General features: G+C 42.6%; 1 protein-coding gene across 1 annotated transcript in view; it reads right to left on the reverse strand.

Annotated features, from left to right (window-relative positions):
• BAIAP3 (BAI1 associated protein 3) overlaps positions 1-22048 on the reverse strand; it is a 976697-nt gene that overhangs the window by 194631 nt on the left and 760018 nt on the right. The window contains exons 15-17 of the mRNA XM_069209880.1: positions 13637-13754; positions 10999-11123; positions 10773-10863 (exon numbers count right to left, since the gene is read on the reverse strand). Coding sequence (XP_069065981.1) covers positions 10773-10863; positions 10999-11123; positions 13637-13754 — 334 coding nt within the window. The remainder of the gene's footprint in view (positions 1-10772; positions 10864-10998; positions 11124-13636; positions 13755-22048) is intronic.

Below are 22048 nucleotides of genomic sequence, written 5' to 3' on the forward strand. Positions count from 1 at the left end.
CCACATTAGAGCAAAACAAATTACGCCAGTGTGGAGCAAGGAGGCACAAGGGGATTGTAAATATGCTCCTGAATGCGGTAAATGTACTGTGTTATGTAATTTACAGCTGTTGGTCTTGCGAGTCAGTAAAGTCATTTCAAATGATTGTTTGTATGAACTATTGTTGTAAGGTATGAAAGTAATGTAAAGTAATGCAATATAAAACAAGAAATCCACAGTTAGGTTGTCTTTTTAAGGTACTGAGTGGCATATTTACAAGCCCCAGAAACTAACTCCTTGTGCCACACTAGCATAATTATTTTACGCTGTGGCATTAAGGAGGCAATTTCCCCATGCCATATCTACAAACTGGTACAATGCTTGCATTACGCAACTTTGTAAACCCTTATGCCACATTATGCCTGCACCAGGCATAATGTATGCAAAGGGGACATTCCGGTGCAGGGAGGCCTGAAAAAATGGCACAGGGAAATTTACAGCATTTCACTGCTTAATTTGTTCCGTCATTTTTAACGTCTGCTCAGAGCAGGCGTTAAAATGACGCACCCAATATATACGATGGGCCTCCCTGTGCTTTGCTGCACTACCGTCAGTTTTTTAACCTAGTGCAGCAAGATATCACAATGGCATCAAAAATATTGACGCTATTGTACTAACGACTGGCATGGTGCGCCGTATGGTAAATTCGGCGCAACCATGGTGTTGTTAGGTGCCGGTTGGGGGCCACTGAATGTTTGAGTTATAATAACTAAGGGCCCAATTCCGATGTTGGCAGTCTGACCGCCGGACCACTGTTGCAGCGGTTGGGAGAAAGGCAACAAGCCTCTCGACTGCCGCATAGCGACACTACTGCGGGCTGGCAGTAGTGTCTGCTGTGGTGGCACTACAGCAGCATGCTTCGGCTCATAAAGTGAGCCTGAGGCACATGCTGCTGCAGTGCGGCACCAGATGCACCTCAGGCGCACTGTTGCCATGCAGAATGATCTCTTCACCACAGGAGTTATGAATCAATCAAGGATTTATAAAGCATGGCAAATCACCTGTGAGGGTCTCATGGCACTGAAAAGCAAGGAGAAGATAGGTGCAAGAGCTGGGCCTGGGACCTGCTCAATGGGGCCTCGCTGCTGCCTCCATTAAGTAGGTTCTGGGAGGATGGAGGGGAGCTGGGTGGTGGGGGAGACGAGTCTAGGCAGGAGGTGGGAAATAATGGGCAGCATGCAGGAGCAGCAAGGGACAAGCAAGGAAAACTGTGAAAACAAGGGAAAAGCAAGGAGAAGGTACACAAAAAATGACAGAAAAGACAAGGCGAAAGCTGTGAAAATGAGAGAAAAGCAAGGAGAAGAAGTTCAAAAACGGGAGATAAAGCTAGGAGAAGACAGGAGCAAGAGTGATGCAGCACCATGGGAAGAGATGGGCCTGAGAAATGAAGACGCTTATGTATTTAGATAGGTTGTTAACTGAGTAATAAAACAGTGTGAAAAATAATTAACCCAGTGACAAAAAATCTTGAAAAAATTATTGTGGAATGGGATATGCAATTATTATTTGGAGGGACCTGTGATTCCTTGAGGAGATAAGGTAATGTCTCTTCAAGCATTTGGCAAATAATACCTGTGATGGTTTAGGTTTCAAGTAAGACTGTCAAGAATCTTGGAAATGTAATAGTAAAAAATAAATAAGGAAGAATAAAAATGTGTTCTGAGTGCATAAATGAGGACTGCTATCGATCACCTGGAGAAACCCTGATATCTTGATCCTATCCAGTCTTCAACCACCATTCTGGCTTTAGTTGGGCACAAGGAAGACACTTAAAATAATGGGAAGGACTTCTTTATAGTAAACTATAGAGTTTGTTTCCTTCTCTTGGTAGGCGTGCCTGCATACATATAAAAATAAAATGCTACATTGTCAAAGAGAATGAATGTATAACTGCCAAAGTACCCATTAAATGAATTCTTTTTCCATTTTACTAAGTAGTTTTGGTCATGATGTTCTCTAGCCTTTAGCTGTTGTGTAGTTTGTGCTCCTGGAGGGGGTGGCTTCTCCATTAGAGTGAAGGCACGTTGGCCCACTGAATTGCCCAGAGAGGCAAAAAATAAAATGGAAATTAAGTAATTTCATTAACATTTTATTTTTCCTCAACCCGTCATAAAATGAGGGTCAGGAAAGGGCAGGGCCTGCTGAGTGGCAGCAGCAGCAGTGAAGAGTGCTGGGTTGCCTGTGCACTGGTTTAAATTGTGCATGTCTCTTGCACATTTTAGACCTCTCCAACCCAGCTGTCTTAAACACCTGCGTTAGGCCTCCAGTGCTCTTGAGAGGGCTGTGAGAGGCTGCTCACTCCAATCCTGGCACTGCTTTCATGCTGGTTGCCAGCATGAGAGGAGCAACAGGATTTGTTAGTGGTATTTGCTGGAGCCTGGGAGCCTGCAGAGACAGAGCAGGACACTGACCAGAGCGAGGTCGCTGTCCACCAAGCAAGGTAAGTAGCTATTTCTTTTTTTATTTACTGTTGCCATTCACCTTGCATGCAACTTGCATCCACCCATTTGCCTGATACCCCACTCTAATAATGTGCCAGCAGCCACTGGCTCCTGTATCACTGCACCACCAAAGACTTCCTTTAAGAGTCAGATATCAATCTTGGCCCATGTAACCAAAGTCTGGTTAAATGTACGTTTTAGAAATATTTGGTTAGCCCCACTGGGGTCCACCTGACCTGTTGTGCGGGCTTGACCTCAACCAAAAGAATTGTTATCCTTCCCGCTGAACCTGACGGGCAGATTTCTACCTCCTCTTCCTAGTTCAACATTTTTTATATTGACCTATGCATGCAGTACAAAAATTAGCAAAGACACAAAAAGGAGATGGGAGAAATGTTTGCAAATAGCGTAATCACAAGCAATCACTCTGGTAGCATTCCAGTCTACCATTTCATTTGCCCATAACGCCACCTCATATTAGGATTAGCCGAATGCAAATCAGCATTGGTCTGGTTTTTGTGGACCTCACCAGTGAAGTTCAGCTTGAGTCCTAGGCCCCGTGGACCCTGGAACCCATTCATGGGAATATCCATCATGCCTACGGCTTTTCACTGAGAAAAAAGTGAGGAAGGAATGCTTAAAATAATTTCACCCACTAGTACTTACTTTAGGCTGCATTCCAGGCCATCGTGTCTTTGCTCACTGCATTGGCAATCAGCACAGCACAGCTACCATGGTCATGCTCCAATATGACCTGTTGAGCTCCAGACACTAGGTCATGTCTGTTCTGGACAGGAGAACAAGGAACTCCAGCAAGGTTTTCCCTTGTTAGGCTTCATCAATGAGGCATAGCTTGAGTGCCACGGAGAAGCAGTCCTGGTTTGATTGGTCCTTTAGGACAGGGCCAACACTGATTTACATATGGTTAATCCATCTGTAGTGGCACTGACAACCATAAAATGATGGAATGTAATGCCGACCTGAGTAATTACCTGTTGTTGGATTTTTCCCCTTTTGCAGGGTCATCCCCAATCTTTTTGCCTCCTTCCGCCTAATTTTTCTGACCTGTTTTTGTTGGCTTTAGGACTCTGAGCACTTTACCACAGCTAACCAGTGCTAAAGTGCATATGTTCTCTGTGTAAAATGTATTGTTGATTGGCTTATCCATGATTGGCATATTTGATTTACCCGTAAGTCCCTAGCACAGCACACTAGAGGTACCCAGGGCCTGTAAATCAAATGCTTCTAGTGGGCCTGCAGCACTGGTTGTGCCACCCACACTAGTAGTCCTGTAACCATGACTCAGACCTGCAACTGACTGCAGTGTTTGTGTGTGCAGTTTTAAACTGCCAATTCGACTTGGCAAGTGGATCCGCTTGCCAGGCCTAAACCTTCCATTTTTATACATGTAAGGTACCCCTAAGGTAGGCCCTAGGTAGCCCCATGAGCAGGGTGCAGTGTTCTTTTGAGGTGGGACCTGTGCCTTATGTATTTTACATGTCCTAACAGTGAAATACTGTCAATTTCGGTTTTCACTGTTGCAAAGTCTATCTCTCCCATAGATTAACATGCAGGCTTCCTTTAAATATTATTAAAGGGCAGATTCCCTAAGGAAGCAGATAGAAATGTGGAGTTTAGGGTCTCTGAGCTCACAATTTAAAAATACATCTTTCAGTGAAGTTGTTTTTTAGACTGTGGCCCTCATTCTGACCTTGGCGGTCGGCGGAGAGGCGGCGGTCGGACCGCGAACAGACCGGCGGTATTAAAAATGGCATTCTGACCGCGGCGGTCACCGCCGCGACCGACCGCCACTTCCCCACTCCGACAGCCACGGCGGTCATGACCGACGGGCTGGAGTCTGCGCACTCCGGTCCGACGGTCGACCCAAGACCGCCAACGGTATCATGACCCTGCTTACCGCCGCGGTTTCTGGCGTTCGGGAACCGCCATGCGAACCATGGCGGTAGGCACTATCGGTGCCAGGGAATTCCTTCCCTGGCACTGATAGGGGTCTCCCCCACCCCCCACTGCCCCCCGAGTCCTCCCCCCACACCCTCCACCCCCCTGCCACCCCCCAGAGGTGGTACGAACCCCCTCCCCACCCCCACCCCGACATGCACATACACGCACCCCGACATGCACACACCCCCAACATGCACATATACACACCCCCTACACACCCACATACACAACGGGGACACATACCCGCACACATACATGCCGACATGCGCACCCGCCGAACTACACACATTGCCCATAGGCACAGCAGCACTCCCCGCCCGCATGCACGCACTCACTCACCCCCTCTACACACTCACACGCACACCCCCATGCACGCACACATCACACAACCCCCCCCCACCCCCTCCCCTCACGGACGATCAACTTACCTTGTGCGTTGGTCCTCCGGGAGGTGACAGGAGCCATGGGGAGGTGACCGCCAACAGAAGACCGCCAACAGAAGACCGCCACACAGAAATGTGGGTCGTAATTCTGTGGGCGGTGTTCTGCTGGCGTGGCGGTGGAGGTTGACCAGTCTCCACTTTCCCGCCGACCGCCAGTGTGGCTGCTGGCGGTTTTCCGGCGGAACGCTCCCAGCGGTCAGAATGCGCACAGCGGCATACCGCCGCGGTCGGCGGTCTTCACCGCGGCAGTAACTCGGCGGTCTTGCGAAAAGACCGCCAAGGTCAGAATGACCCCCTGTGTGTTTGAAAATGCCACTTTTAGAAAGTAGGCATTTTCTTGCTTTAATTATTCTGTGACTCTGTCTGTTTGTGGATTCCCGGTCTGGGTCAGTTTGACAGTTCGGCTGTTTGCACCTCTCTCTAGGCAGTGACACAAAGGGAGATGGGGTGTAGCCTGCACATCTTGATGAGCCATCCATAATAGGAGGAAGGGGAAAAGTGGTCACTTACACCTGAAAGGGCTGTGCCTGCCCTTAATCAATGCAGTCTCCAACCCCCTGGTGTGTGTCTGGGGCCTTGCCTGTGCAAGGCAGGATCTTACAAACAAGAGAGACTTTCTTTCGAAGTTTGCCTACTTCAAAGGCAGAAAGGAGTATAAGAAGAGGACCCCAAACCCCTGAAAATTAGATCACTTCTGGAATCAAGAGGAACCTCTGCCAGGGAGAAGAGATGAGGAGAAGTGCTGCCCTTCCTGTGACTGTGCTTTATGGAGCTATCCTGCAGTTGCTGCTTCTGCCTGTAAAAGGGGACAAGGACTGGACTTTGTGGTATATTCCTTCTTGAGAAGAATCTCCAAGGGCTTGGACTGAGCTTGCCCCCTGTTCTGAAGTCTCAGGGCCATCAATGACTTCCCCTACCAGTACCTGGACTCTCTACTGAGACACCTGCCCTGACAAGTGGTGCCCTATCCATTCACTGGGCCCTGAAAGGAGGAGCTGGTGACAATCCAAGAAAAACGACTTCGGACGACTCCGGACCAACGCCACTGCTGAATCCCTTGACGCTGCCTGAAACCATCTCCGTGGTCCTTGCTGGAGTGCGACGACCCTCGCAAGCCCGACACCGATGCAGCCCCGCCGAAGTCAGCAACTCTGTGGAAGTCACTGCACCACGTTGTGACTGACGCCGCCCGAAGTGTGCGGATTCAACGTTTTGCACCTACGCCGCCTCACCTCCACTTCTACGCAGCAATGACCCGACACCTTTTCCCAATGCCTTTTCGTGACGCCTCTGCTCCTTTGCCCCAGAACCAATGCTGCCTCGGACCCTGCGATGCCGCGATCCCCGACTTCGCGCACTGACTTTTTCTCACAGTTTACTAAGGTACTGAACCTGGGGATATGCGTGACTCCATGCCTGGTGCCGTTGGCTTTGGATTTTTGGGAACGACTCCTTCACAACGCCGTGTTATCACCTCATCGAAGCATTTTGTGTTTTTAAGTGCTATTTTTGAGTTTCATCTTTAAAAATTCATAGCTTGACTTGTGTATGTTGGATTTTTCTCGTTTTGGTATTGTTTTGTTTAGATAAATATTGGCTATTTTTCTAAACCTGTGTTGAGTCATTTTGTGGTGTTTTTAATATATTACTGTGTGTGTTGGCACAAATACTGTACACATTGTTTCTGAAGTTAAGCCTGCCTGCTCGTGCCAAGCTACCAAGGGGGTGTGCGGGGGTTAACTGAGGGTGATTCTCCTTTACCCTGACTGGAGTGAGGGTCCTTGCTTTGCTTTGCTTTTGGACAGGGGCTAACCTGACTGCCAACCAAAGACCCCATTTTTAACACCTGTGTTGACTTGAATTCAAGTATCCCAACAATCAATATTTGTTTCTTTAATTAACAGTGATTGTTGAATCTTCAGTCCTCAAGACGCTACTGATTCCTAACAGCAGTAGAGTTGCTCCCTAAACACTACCACTGATTCTTAACAGCAGTAGAGTTGCTCCCTAAACACTACTGCTGATTCCTAACAGCATTAGAGTTGTTCCCTAAACACTACTGCTGAGTAGAGTTGCTCCCAAAACACTACTACTGATTCCTAGCAACAGTAGAGTTGCTCCCTAAACACTACTACTGATTCCTCAAAGCAGAAGAGATGCTCCCTAAACACTACTACTGATTCCTAGCAACAGTAGAGTTGCTCCCTAAACGCTACTACTGATTTCCATTGTGGGTGCTACAAACATCTACAGTTATTCACAGGCACCGTGGATTCAGACAGCATGTGCTACGAGAAGGACAATTTAACAGCTCCTGTTCTTCTGTGGGTCATACCGAGGAAGTGTGTAAAGCTATCAGCACTTTCCTCGGTAAATTGACGAGGTGACTGTCTAAGTGTGCTGTGAAGCCTTGAATGTGGATATGCAAATATAAGTGTGGAATATAATGATAGCTGCACCTAAAAATGATACTAGGATCCGCAGTGACCCACTTTGACAAAGATTCGCTGCCTAAGTCACAGTGGGAAGATGTTTATCTCATAAATGCACAAGACCCCATCACTTTACGTTATCCAGAGGTGAGTCGAGAGCATTCACGCATCAATGGAGAAACTTAAACCTTCTAAATTATGCGGTAACAGAGATTTGTGCTTGTTGGCGCCACTGTTATTTGACAAAATATCTCCTCTGCAGCAGAAATCCATGATTGAAATGAACTCCTTTGCTTTTCTTTAACGTGCACACATACTTTTTAGTATAAGACAATTTGTCAACACTGCGCGTTGCCTGACTGGCAACCAAGTGATGCAGTATCACACAGGAGATACAGGAAGGCGACACTGCTCAGAATAAAAGGGCGACATGTGACAGATTTAATCTCATGTTGCTAGAGACTGTTTTGGATTCCACAAGTGCGCTCAGTATTTTTTACCAATAAAGGAAAACCCTCTGTCTGCACTGACAGTCCTTTTTAATAAAAAGTGGCATTTGAAAGGCGCGAGGCCACAATAAAGGCTCTTGAAAGCTGCAGCTGTGCTGACACCACTCAATGACCTGACATGCTGGGCAGATGGGAGGAGACGAGCACAGATCCAACTTTAAGTGGAGGTGTTTTTCATTCATGGCTTTTATCCCGGTGAGTGCACCAGGCGACATCTCTTAGTGGCACACCTGTTACTGGTACACCTGCTACCTCGGTCTACCAATTAGAAAATTAGGGGCATATTTAAAAAACAAGTGGGGCTGCACACAGCGCAGCGCCACTTTTCTTGCGCCCCTTAGCGCCCCCTAATGCCACAATCTGTGCACCATGTTTAAAATGGCGGTAGTTAGGGGACTAGCGTCAACATTCTTTACGCCAGTCCGGTGCTTGTCAGGATTAGCGTCAAAAATGTTGACGCTAATCCTGCAAAGCACCCAGAGGCCGATTGTAACCAATGAAAGCCTCTTTTTAGCGCTTGCTCTGAGCAGGTGTTAAAAGTGCCGGGAAAAATGACACAAAGAAATCTGTTAGATATCTTTGCGGCATTGTTTTGGCCCCCCTAACGGGGGAAGGCCCCCTTTGCATGCATTATGCCTGGCGCAGGCTTAATGTAGCGCAAAGGGTGACAAAGTGGCGCAATGCATGCATTGCGCCACTTTGTAAATATGGTGCTACGTTTTTGGCCGTCTAATGCCACATTAGTATAAAAGAATTGCGCTACTGTGGCGTTGGAATGGCGCTAGGGGTTCTTAAATAGACCCCTTTGTTAAGTGGTTACTTTTAGACTGCCGAGCGCCAAGCAAACTATAAAAGATTCCTTGTACATTCTTTCACAGCAGCTGTTCTCAGGTTTCTTAGCGCTTCTTTATTTTTGGTGTCCTTAATCTGTGAGTAAATTTCTGAAATGCATTTCAATATCTCAAACGGGTCATCCGTCTACTCGCTTAATCCACTTTGGGATTCTTCATAACAGGAATGAAATCGTGTTCAACTATTAACGAATTAATATATTACGTCACCAGGTTTAATAATGTTGGCAAGACTGCGCAGAGTGTTGACATTTGCCACTGACATTGACAGTAAAGTGTGGAATTCTAGTTCAAGGATCACGTGTCAGCTACTGAAATGATGAGTCCAAGGATGAATGGGGAGATAACTGTGAGCAGGCAATGTGACATGGCAGATGTGAGTGAGGGAGGAGGATGTGGGCGTGAAGGTTTATTAAATACGGAGAATTTGTGAGTAGAAATACGTGATCTAGTCATTTGCTGTGATGAGGGAGTAAATTAGGAATGTGTAGAGAACCTCTTTGTAAAGGGAAATGTTCCTGCAGAATATAAGGACACAGATGTTGTTGAATAATAATTGCTGGTGTCATTACTTTTAGGTTGATGGTGCAATGGGGTAAGGGGGCCATGGAAATATAGAAGTGGTACAGTGAATAATATTAAAGAGCCAGGTAAGAGTAATCCTAGGAGTTGGCTTTTGGAGAGAGTTCAGAATGAAATTGGTTGGTTGTCATCTGAACAATTCTTGTTTTTAAGCCCTTGAGACAGTTCTGTAGGACATCGCATCTCTATTTTTAGTGTGCGAGTGCAACCATTTCTTCAGCCAAGAACTGACTGCCCTCATCAGGTATTGATCATGTACGTATATAAGATGCACTAGGGTGTTCCCCACCTAGGGATGATACTGAACCATCTATTGAAGTATAAGTATGTACATTTCTTATCACAGCAATATTTGGACCACTATCATATCTTTTTGGAACTTTGGGGGAATTTTCATATATTTTTTTCCGAAAAAACTATTGTTGACCTCGAGCCTTGGGGCACTCACAAGAACTAAAGCATTTACAATAGGTTTAAGCACAGCTATAACTATTCCTATAGTTCTCGCCTAAATCCACATTTGGGGTTTCCCAAGGCAAAAAAATGAATCCGTTCTCATCTTGTTGCCCTGTGTTCAAAGACTCTCATTTAAGCACAGGGCCCTGTCTGTCATTGTGTAAAACAGCCATGGCCTAAATCATAACTCTAATATGTGCCTATTTGTGTGATTCCTTGTGAAAACAGAGACTGAAAACCAGATTGCAAAATCATAGACTCAAACACATCTCCTGCCACAATATCTATTACTAATCTAACAATATCATACTAACCTCCAGATACAAGTTTTGACATGCATCAAGAACGTGCCTTGGAGAATGCCAGGACTTGAACTACAAGTGTAAATTATTGAAGTTCCACAATTTGTTGAAACTGGCTTTCGCTGAATTTAGAAAGTGTATGCAGTCTGTTTATCACAAGGAACCCTCCTTTGTACAGATTTCTGGGAATATGAAATGCCATGCTATAAGCTTTCCCAAAAACAAAACAACTTTGTATCAGTCCAGCCTAGTCTGTGTCACTAGGGCTGAATTCATGCCATGGTTTAGGATATATACACAAGACATGTTTAAATACAGTTAATCTAAAGTCCAATTGTTTATATAGTCAATAATTGTCCTGAAAAACTGTAAAGACTGCGGACATTTGTGAGCAGTCTTCCATTTCTACATCTTTTTTGTTGTCTCTTCAAACTCTCTGCTCTTTAAACCTTCAAAGTTTTAATCTCCTAAACCTGCATATTCAGTATAATGTAAAGCTATAGTAGAACCACATTTGAAGTATGCATTAATATAAAGAGGTTTGTGTGCAAAGTGTAGCTTAATTTATGTGCAGTCCGTTAACTCTACCACCATATCTGTAGACTCTAGAGCTGAAAACATGCAAGATTTGTAAAATATTAAGACCTCTTTTTGTAACATCTAACGCATACCATAAATATAAAAGTCTGAAAGTATCATGCATTATGCTGTCTAAGCAGAACAATGAAAAAGAGACTTCCAAAAGTATAAAATACCTTTACAACAGTGGCAATTTCTAGGTGAAGCTCATTATGAAAGGGGCAAACCATTTTAAAAGCCTGCATGCCATGGAGTTGACTGAGACACCTAGCAGAGGCAAAAAAAACAGAAAAAAAGCGCAGCTAATGAAAACTCAGATCCAAACAAGACAGGTTAAAAGTGCAAAATAAGCGTTTTAACTATGTGAGTCACCATTTTCATTTGCCATTATATTTGCGTTACCTGAGTAGGAACTCCAGGCGTGTGACTACAAGAGTGTTGGGAACAGGAAAGGCATCTCGCACATTCCGCAAGAGTGTGAAGCAGTGTTCGATGAAAAGGTTAAGGCTTTCAGCTAAACTTTGCTCCTGGATTATCAAGAAAGAAAATACTTAGAGCGAAAACATATCTGATGAGATGCGTTGATTTAGAATAATGGCTGCATAAATCGTAAGTGTTTTGTCGTAATATTATTATTAAATATTTGCAGAAATAAAACCTAACACTCAGATCTTGTAAGGATGTTCTGAGCACATGTAAGGTGTGAAAAGAAAGAACTGTTTCTAGAAGCCTACTGAAATGTTATTGGGTAGGATTTTCACAATATTTTATATATATATATATATATATATATATATATATATATATATATATATATATATATATATATAATAATATAATAATCCAGATATACAAAGGTAAACTTAAACTTTTGTGAAAGTTTACTTTTTCTTTGCTATTCACCTGTGTTAACAATAAGTTTACGACAGTCACCACCGTTGGAAACTTACTAATACTTTTAGTTTATGAATAACAAAAAATGAGTAAACTTACACAAAAGTATAAGTTTAACCTCTACAAATCAGACCTTATATTTTTACGTAGTATTTTAAAAATATTTAAATATATATTTTATATTTTGGATATTGGGTGTTTTTTAATCTTGTATGTCTTTTAAGAGGTCATCTTCCAACCAGTGTGTGGAGTGCCTGGTGCTTTCCTGTCCTCTGGCTTCCACTTTGATCTGCATATTTGTCTTCATACTAACATTCTGCCATTAATTTCATCACTGTTACTACTATTTCTTTTTTGCACTTCTAGAACCATTCCCTGCCCTCTTTTGTTGTATTTCGCAAGAAATTAATTATTATGCAATTTTGCATCCACATTTTAGCAGAATTTCTGCTATTCAAAGTAAAATGTTGGATCGCAATCAGAAATATTTTTTGTTTTAAACCGTAATCATGGAGAATTTATTGTAGAGAGCATTATCTGATTTCTAAACTCTTGGGCCTCAAAACTAGACTTTGGAGGTGTGGTATTCCAAAGGGTTCGTTTGTTTGTGCAATTATTACACTCATGTATTTGAATCTGATCAACAAAGTATTATTAGTAAGGGGGAATAGTACATATATTAGCAATTTGCAATCTGTCTTTGCCTATTATAGTCACATTATAAATAGTTGTTTTGATGTTAGAGAAGATGATAACAAAAAACTCTGTACTTTCTGATCTTTTAGACAGTAAATATCTTTAAAGGCAAATAGGGTAGGAAAATATTTGGGGCTGCCTCACAGACATTTTGCACTAGTGAAAAAAACAAAAAAAGGGCAAATCCATGTATTCACTGTTTGCTGCTAATATGATAGGCAAAAGGGCAAACACAGTTTGAATAGCGAAAAGTATGGAGCATGAATACTCACACTATTTTCTGTGTTTGTATAAATGGAAATAATATCCACTATTCAAAGATGGAAGCTGTGAAGAAGCGTTGCCCAATAGCTATAAATAAATTGTGCAAAATAATGTTTTAAAAAAAATGTTTTTCTGGGCTGTATTTGTTAACATCTCTATTACACATACCAACATTTTAAAGTATAAAAGAAAGCACCTTAAGACATGGTCAGCATCAATTTCGCGATCCATTTTTTCCATTTTTTGTTACATGCTAAAACGTTGTGTAACATTGAATGAAATTGAGTTTCTTTGGTCCATTCCATATTACAAAGTAATAAAAAAGTGTAAATTGAATTTGCCCAGTGCTTATGTGTCCTAACATTTCTTCTTTGTTGAATAGAAACGTGATCAATTTGTCTGATCACTATTTCTTGAAAAGTTAAACCTTTTTTGATTTAAAAATTCTCAGACACTGAAAATCACAGTGTTAAGACTTTAGGTAGACACATATTTTTGGAAGTAAGTTGTGTTTTTTACTCATCTAAAAATAGAATGGTGAAATGTATTACATTATTGGCTAGTGAGACATATATGCAGCTCTGCTAGTCATTTTGTTAGACAAATAGGTACTAACAATTATGTTGGCTCAGTTTATTAACTTAGTGAACAGGTTTCAACATACAGAGTGTGACTTGAGCTTCAGTTGCTCATTGAAATATTTGCTCATGGAGAAGTTTATATAGCAATAGAATGCATGAAGCATAAAGCCCAGTATCTGAAAGTGCAATCTATAAGTTTTATCATATCATGTTACATCATAGAGATCTGACCTACTACACAGTAAACATGTTATATGTTTTAAAACTGCTTGTGAGCATCACAGAACCAATCAGTTCATTTTGTGACCAGAAAGCAATACAACATCACACTACTAGATATACATACAGAATGATTTCAATGTAAAATGTACCATGTTTCTGCACTGAATATATGAGGATACTGCATGCAATATTAGCACAGGAACTAACCGTCAGGTTTCAGAATCAAAATTCATGGTCTTACATTTTATGATAGGTGATGTTGATTTAAATCAACTCATCCAACCAAGGTTTCTGCTGTACAGGTGAGTAAAACAAAGTTTACCTGGTGTGTTTCTCCAAGGTACTCATTCTGTCTGAATTAACTGTATAACAGCAGTTCTTACTTGCTCTTTCTGGCACATCTGAGGGTCCCATTGATCTTCAATCTGCTGAAGGAGTCTGAGAAGGTTGCTGTAGTCCATACAATGAACCTGATTGTGCTTGCTGCAGGCTTGCCATTTTCTATTTATTGAATAAGATACATATATTCACATACATATATGCATTAAAGTGCAAAATACAAATCGTCATGATGATGATACATTTGAGACTCAAGTGAAGCAATCTAGAAATAAACATATTTAGATGGGTTGATTCTTAGACATTCTATAGTACTTAGTATTGCTCAGCAATATTTTGCTTGCTACATTCTAAAATAACTCTTAATATATAATAATATTAATTATTAGTCACTAAGTGCTTTTCAATTTTATAGACTTTGGAAGAATTACAGACTTAGTTGACTCTACTTCGTCTCTGCTGGCTTTAGGACTCTGCACACTTTACTACAACTAACGAGTGCTAAAGTGCTTGTGCCCTCTCCTTAAATATGGTAGAACTGGCATATACCCAATTGGCATATTTAATTTACTTATATGCCTCTAAACAGTGGCACTACCTGTGCCCAAGGGTGTAATTTAAGAAATGTTATTAGCGTCCCTCAGCACTGATTGCGCCACCCACTTAAGTAGCACTTTAAACACGTCTCAGGTCTGCCAGTGCAGCCTGTGTATGCAGTTTAAAACTTCAATTTCAACCAGGCAAAATAAACCTTTTGCCAGATCCAAACCTTCCTTTGTAATTCATATGTCACCTCTAGGGTAGGCCCTGGACAGCCCAGAGAACGGGGTGCACTGCAGTGAAAACGTAGCTTGTGTACTTTTAAGTTTTACATGTCTTGTTAGTGAAAAACTCCTAAATTCATTTTTCACTGTTTGAAGGCCTGCCTCTCCTATACCTTATTATTATGTTTAATAAGTGATAATTTCCAAATGCGAGGTAATCAGTGCATGTTTGGTGTCTTTGCAGTTGTAATGATCTTCTTTCTCGTGGTGAAGTTGTATTTTAAATTACAAATTTGAAAATGTCACTTTTAGAAAGTTGGCTTTTTCCTGCCTTATCCATTTACTGCTGGCAGACTGTCTCTGGGTCATATGACTGGGTGTAGCTGACAATTGGGCTTTGTGTATTCCTCCTGGAAGGCCACAAACAATAGAGAGCTTAGGTGTGCCTGGATAGGCCATCATTGCCAGGATGGGAGGGCAGACCAGGGCACAGCTCTACTAACATTTGAACTGTGTGTGTCCTACCTCCATATAACAAAGGGCTGTGCATCTCCTGTAGTCAGTCTGGGGTCAGGGCAGATAGAAGCTTCTCCCAATTCAAAGGAAGGCCCAGGTATAAATATTGGACCCCATGCACCAACTCTTCAGTAAACAACTGGTCATGTGTATACTTTGCCAGGAAGAAAGACTACTGTGCTGCTGAAAGGGCTGCCACTCTGCTCAAATGCTGTTCTGAAGGACTTCTGCTTTGCTGTGCTGATCTGCCACCTTCTGCCCTCTTTCCTGAGTGAGAAGGACTTAACCAACGTATGTTGAACCCAGGACCCTGAAATGCTAGGTGGTTGGCCACCTGGCCAAACAAGGGCTAGTTGGCTGGCCTCCTGATCGGAGCCTCAGGGATAGAAGGCTCCAACAATCTTCAACCCAGCACCTGGTCTCTGCTGTGTGTGAGTCCTACCTTGCCAAATGGTGATACCCAAGTCCTGAACTGTTGGAAGTGGGCTGAAGGTGCTCTGTCAGCCTATCTGTGGATCCAGCTGCATGGCACAATCCTGAGCAGAACAGACTCATCACCTCTGCTGAGAGGGTTTTCCTGCACAAGGACTCTGTACTGACCTTGCAGCCCTCATTGGAACTGCCACTCTACCAAGCTTCATTGACGCAGGCCCACTCATTGCAAATCTCTCATCAACAGCAGCCTTGACAATGATGCAGGTTCTCACATCGAAGCCTTCCAGCTCTTTGGAACTGATGCATTGTCTCAACTGTGCAACGCATCCTCGATGGGGTACTTTACATCATAAGCTCCTATGGATGGGATCCTTGATGATGATGCATGACCTCACATTGTACCTTCTCGGAACCAATGCATCAACCCAACAGAGCGACGCATTCTCGACACTGAATTGTTGCTTTGTCCACAGTTGGCACTTTGTGCTTTTTGGTGCTATATTTACTGAAATCTTTAAAACCTGCATATCTTTTTTCTACTGAGTGGATTTATGTCATTTCCATCTTGCTTTAGTCATTAACATTTACTCTGTGTTTTAAATTAGTGTGTTTTATTTTCTTGTGTTGTGTTTCTACTTTACTACTGTTTGAAGTGCTGCATAAATATTTTACAAATTCCCTGTAAATTAAGCCAGACTGCTCTGTGCCAGGTTAGCAGAAGATTGCGCACAGGTCAATTTGAGGTGTGCTTATGCCTCACCCTGACAAGGACTGTGGCTCCTGTTTCAGTAGCATTTTAGCTCCCTCAACCGGTAGCCCAGTTTCTCACACCTACACTTAATAAGTTATGGTTTAACTTTTTATTTCGAAAAATAAAACAATGAAAGCTATTGCTTATCCATCAATCTATCCATCCATCTCTGCCTAAAGCAGTTTACGAAACCCCATCCATACTGCTTTAGGGCATTTCCCGAACTAAACATCTATTTAATGCACAGCAAACCTCAATCCACAGACATGAACAGAACTACAACACTACACTATGTAATATACTCACTAGCAGATATCAAATGAGTACACTTCAATGGAACTGTTGTTCACTCCCATGTGAAAAGTATTTATGAGTGCAACCTACACCACTTCATATATGATGCATGCATACCCTTTTGTGCAGATTTTGAACAAGCATGCATGCTCATCTGTGCAAAATCTGAACACACATTCATACACATTTCTCTCTCCCCCATCAAAAAGACAGCTTTTTAAGTCTTGCCACAGAAATACACTTCCATGCAGTGTTCAGAAACTCATGCCTCCACACCATTCATGGAGAGAAGGAACTGCAAAAAAGAAAAAGGAAACAAGGCAACAGTTTTTCTCCATTTATGAAAACCTAGAATCTGGGGCGGTATCCTGGGTTCCCTAGGGCTTCTCCTACCATGCTCCAATTTAGGAAAGAGGTGAAGAGAGACCCCTTTAATGATCACTACCTCATGTGGGCAGGTGCTTCACCTTCCCATGTAATACAAATACCTACCACTCTTACACTTTGCTGCTTGCAGATTCCTACCTCTCTGTGTACAACAAAATACACTGACAGACACCATGCCCACCCATGCATATCAGCCACATGTACATATACAAAAGCACACATAGTCCCACCTTCACAACATGCATCCAAGCAGTAGCTGAACACTCACCTATGCACTTCAATTTCAGGAACTAAAGAATTCACATTTTAACCACTCTGGAAAATGCATAAACCATCCCTGTGGTTGAAATGTGCTCACCCTGTCAGCATATGACTCTCATATAAATAGGTTCACAAGAGGATTTTTCAGTTGGTAGAACGTTTTCACTATATGTGATATGCCATAGCTCTTTCTAAATTGTTCTTGAATGCATAATTCATTGTTAAGGAGTATTTCCTTGTGTTCCACCCCTTATATCTTAATTTGATTATCTCCCTTTCCCTGTTTAACATTGGTTCATTCCACCTCCTCCACCCCTTTCCAATGGAATACTAAGCCATGAAGATTCTAAGGCACTGAAGAATTCCAGAGATTATGGATCATTTTATGTGCGTCGGTTTTTCTTACATTGTGCCCACCTTGCTCTCAGATGGCCTAAACTTATTTTTCACTCCAACATTCATGGGCGAGGCATGCTGGTTCATGACCCAGAAAATGGTTGACTAAAATAACATTACTCAGGTAAACAGACTGGTCTTTTGATTCCAACATGTGTTTTGTGAATCACTTCAAGAGAAAAAACAATTAGGTGCCTCTTTGGATAAAATGATTCTGATGATTTACACTTGCTCCATTGCCAACGTCCCGTAGTACAGTGCTGGGTCATCACCCGTTTCGCTACATTGCAGCAGAAGGCAGAACTGCCATCTGTCACCTATCCTTTTTGCAACTGCTATTGAGTCTTGCTTTGATTTACAGGTCTGAGATAGCAGGCACAGGATGGGAATCCTTCAGTGTATCCTAGGGTGGATAAATGGAAGTGTTTGATTTGTCACTTTTGGCCCAGATGGAACTGTCCAAAATGTTTCCTGCATGCGTTTTCCAGTGGCATGAGCTGCAGCCTTCTTTTGTACATGTAGGCCTTGTTTAACTCATTTAATATAGGGGTGAACATTAATGGGAGTAGCCCTGGAGGTAAAGGTAGGGAGGCTGTCAAGATAGTGGACACAGTGCTATATAATGCAAATCTCTAGAGGAAAGTGCTGGTGAGGCCACAAGACCTCCTCACTAATCATCTTTGCCAGTTCTTCATCATGCATGGTTGTAGGTGATAGTTAGTCACCAAAATATATGGGGTGTGCCAAGAGGTGTTGTAACCTACCCAGATATGTATTAAGGAGCAATAGGATGCAGACTTAGGGCCTGATTATGAGTTTGTTGGTGCGACTGTCGGACTGCCAAACTTGTGGGTAGGAGGCGGCCATCACGCCAGTTTACGATTTTTCTGCCATTACACATAAGCACCCTCGGAATGCGCACTGTCTGCATAGCAGACTGCGCATTCTGAGGGTGCTGGCAGGGGTCCCCTGCACTGCCCATGACGTAGTCGTGGGTAGTGCACGGGCCCCCCTGTGGCCCTCAGAACTGCCAAACTCTGCACCGCCATGGCTGACCATGGTTCCGACAGCAGCCAACCCGTCGGGCTCTATGATCCTGGCGGTGGTGGTGGACTCCTGGATGTCAGATCGTTATCTGGTGGTCAGACCACTGGGAGTGAGGCAGTCCGACTTCCACCAGGAGTTTGGCAGTCCTCGGACCGCCAAACTCGTAATCAGGCACTTTGGGCCTCATTACAACTTTGGAGGAAGGTGTTAATCCGTCCCAAAAGTGACGGATATACCACCAGTCGTATTACGAGTCCATTATATCCTATGGAACTCGTAATACGGCTGGTGGTATATCCGTCACATTTGGGACGGATTAACACCTCCTCCAAAGTTGTAATCAGGCCCTTAGGCTCTTAATTCACAGGTCCTTAGTGGAACTCTATCAGCATACATAGCTAAGAATCATTGGTAAGCATGTGGTTTGAGATGAGCCTGTTTAAATTCACCACCGGGAGCTACCTAACCTGAAGAATAGTGTTCAAGTGTATTCCACAATACTGTCCCTCCTCCCTTAGATGTACAACTCCCGTGGCAATTTCCTCCACTGAGTTTGGGTTTGCCCATCTGCAGAGGAGTTTTGGACTAGAGTCTTAGTTGATCTAAATACTATCACAAGGATCCAGATTAACTGGGACCAGAAAGTGGAATTATTGGGGTTGCTTCTTAAGACATATGTCAGGAGTTTTATTGGACTTACTACCAACTAAATGTTGGCTCTTCCTTAGTGGCATGAAGAATCAACCCCCCAGTTATGAAGCATGGGTGAGGGAAATGACTCATTGCAATGTGCATGAAATGCTATATCCTCAACAGTGACCCAGACAAATCTGGTGGAATTATTACTCCCACTTAGGCAATTAAGAGATATCATCCTACTTAAGGGGCGAAGAGGGGGCATCAAAGCTCGATTTTAGGATATAAGTGTTATGCAGATTTAAAATACCTTGCAGCCCCAAGCTTGTCATCAGGAACTATTTTGCCCTGTGATCCTTCCCACTCACATTCCCACATCCTGACAGTTTAACTGGTTTGGTAATTTCATGAATTATCTGTGCTCAGGTTTATAAATTGTTATACAGAATATATATCAGTATTTTGCATGGTTGTTTCATACTAGTAAAATGTTCTAATCGTACATTCCTTTTTGAGAACATTGTGTACTTTATGTTATATTCGTTTTGCCTTCTGGTTCTGTTGTGTAAAAGAATGTATATAAAGTATTTTTTAATTAAAAACAAAATAACTTTCTAGAAAAAGCATACCAGCACAGAAGAAGAATTGTTTAAAAAATTGGTGTAACTTAGCCAATGGAAAAAATGTACTGTGGAACTCCCAAAAGTAAAATTTTCATTATAGCCACAGAGGAAACTTTGCTCTCTGTTACAGCAAAAACTGCAGGAGAGAGTTACACTAAGTTAGGCATTAAAATACTTCGTGGTCTAATGTACCCCCTGGGGTTTTTGTAGTGGATCTGTTCGGATGTTTTTAAGACATTTGATAAAGAGAAAGTTTGAAATTGAGTTTAATAAGTGAAATTACCTCCTCAACTATTTAACTGCCAGCTGTATTGCCAGAATCTTCACTCATTCGGTATTTAATTTACATTTTCATTTAATGCTTCAACCTAAAAGGAAACTACTTTGAGAAACAGCAGATGGTATTTTCATTTTCTCCAATGCAAGTTGTTGCATTTAAAGGTACAAATTCTATTTAAGCCAATTATTTGATATTTCTGTGCACTGAAAGCAGATATCGTCAGGGACTGCACCTAGGTGTTAATACTTTAACATTCCCTGTTCCAACATGCACGTTAGTTTCGGAAAGACTCCCAATGGAAATTAGTGTTAAAAAGTACCATAGGAAAAATGTGATAATGCTTAACAAACAGTTATTGGCAAAGTAAACAGTTCTAGCCATCATAATGTAAGTGCCAATGCCATTGTTCTTGCGACTGCTTGTTTGTAAAGCAGTGGTAAGAAAAAATAAAATAAAAATCGAATTGGCTGCTGGTGCATGACAATGCATTAGCACACACCAGAGCCCATCTTGGAATGCCTTTGAAAAACTAAGATTGTCTGGTGCATGCTGATGTATATACATGCATGAGCAGCCATTTTGGAACAAGTATTCTCGTACGAAAAACATTCTAAAATGTTGCTGGGGCATGTACATGTGTATTCATATAATGACACGCATGGCTCACCAGGAGCCATTCTGACTTTTTGTTTTTAATTTTAATTTAACATTTAAATTGTAAACCATCTTTGAGTGATGAATTAGGTTAGAAAAATAACTACAGAGGAATGTAAAAACAGAAGAAGCACGTGACGTAGCAGCAGTGGGAAGCTGCTAAGCCCTCAGAAAAAAAATAAAACAGGGAGTGCTGAAGGGTGGAGAGTAATGGAGATCGGAGACCGCAGCGAGGGCTTGCTGGGAAATGAGTAGAAATGCCATAAAGACAAGCAATAAAGACATGCACTTACATCGAGTGCTAAAAATAAGAAAAGAAAATAAGGAGGAGAGAGCTGGGGGAACAGACAAGCAGAGATGGGAGGTCAAAGTAGGCATGTGATGAGGAACCAGTTGATGGAGTCTGAGGGCGAGCATTGAAAGACATAGGGCCTTGTGGTGGCAGTCAGGACCACTGCTGCTGTGGCAGTCCGACCACCACATTGAGACCCTGGCAGTCAGACCGCCACGGTACCGCAGTCGCCACCGGGATCAGTGATCCAGATGGACTGATGGTAGAGGAGATCGCAATCAGCCAGGGCAGCGCTGCAAGCAGTGCCTCCCTGCTGATTACGACCTTGTTCTCCGCCAGCCTTTTCATGGCGGTTTTACCAACATGAAAAGGCTGGTGGGGAGTAGGTGCAGGGCGAGGGTGCTGGTGTCCCCTGTGGCGACAGCATGGCTGCCGGCTTGATTTCGAGCCAGAAACAATTCTGCTGCGAGTTTCCTGCTAGGCGTATGCCCGACAGCTTAGTGGGGAAACCCATAATAGGTCAGGCGGAGTGGTCGCCACTATGGCGGCAACCACCCTGTCAGGAGTTTGGCGGATGGGTGTTCCCATCTGCCAAACTCATAATTAGGCCCATGATCTCCTATGGAGTGCAACAAATAAAAACCAAAAAAGTTCCCTTATTTCAAATGTGGATGTATACCAGTAAACCAATCAATAGTAGTTTAAGGAAGAAATGTGTTACAAGGACAGGACAAAAAGAATAGGAAGGAAGCCAATGAATCAGAAGTATGGAATGTTTGTATATTGTTTGAAGAAAATAAGGAGGCTATTCACAAAGGTAAATGTACATTGCACATTTCCTACTAGTAAATTTACTCTTACACTTTTGAGTAACTTTACTACTTTCGGCTATTCAGTAAATCTGAGTATAAAGGTGCTCCAATGTGCAGACAGGGGATTGAACTCAATTTTTGAGAGTAAAGTTACTACTGTGCAAACAAGCAGTAGTAAGTCTGGAACCACACATGGCCAACCACTGATGATGCAGCTCTCTCCCATAGAAAATAAAGGAAGCAAAGACTTAAAATAAAGCTTTCAAATACATATCTATATAAAATTAAGTTAATTTTAAGAAATATAA

The sequence above is a fragment of the Pleurodeles waltl genome, chromosome 10, assembly GCF_031143425.1.
Source record: "Pleurodeles waltl isolate 20211129_DDA chromosome 10, aPleWal1.hap1.20221129, whole genome shotgun sequence".
Taxonomy (NCBI): Eukaryota; Metazoa; Chordata; class Amphibia; order Caudata; family Salamandridae; genus Pleurodeles; species Pleurodeles waltl.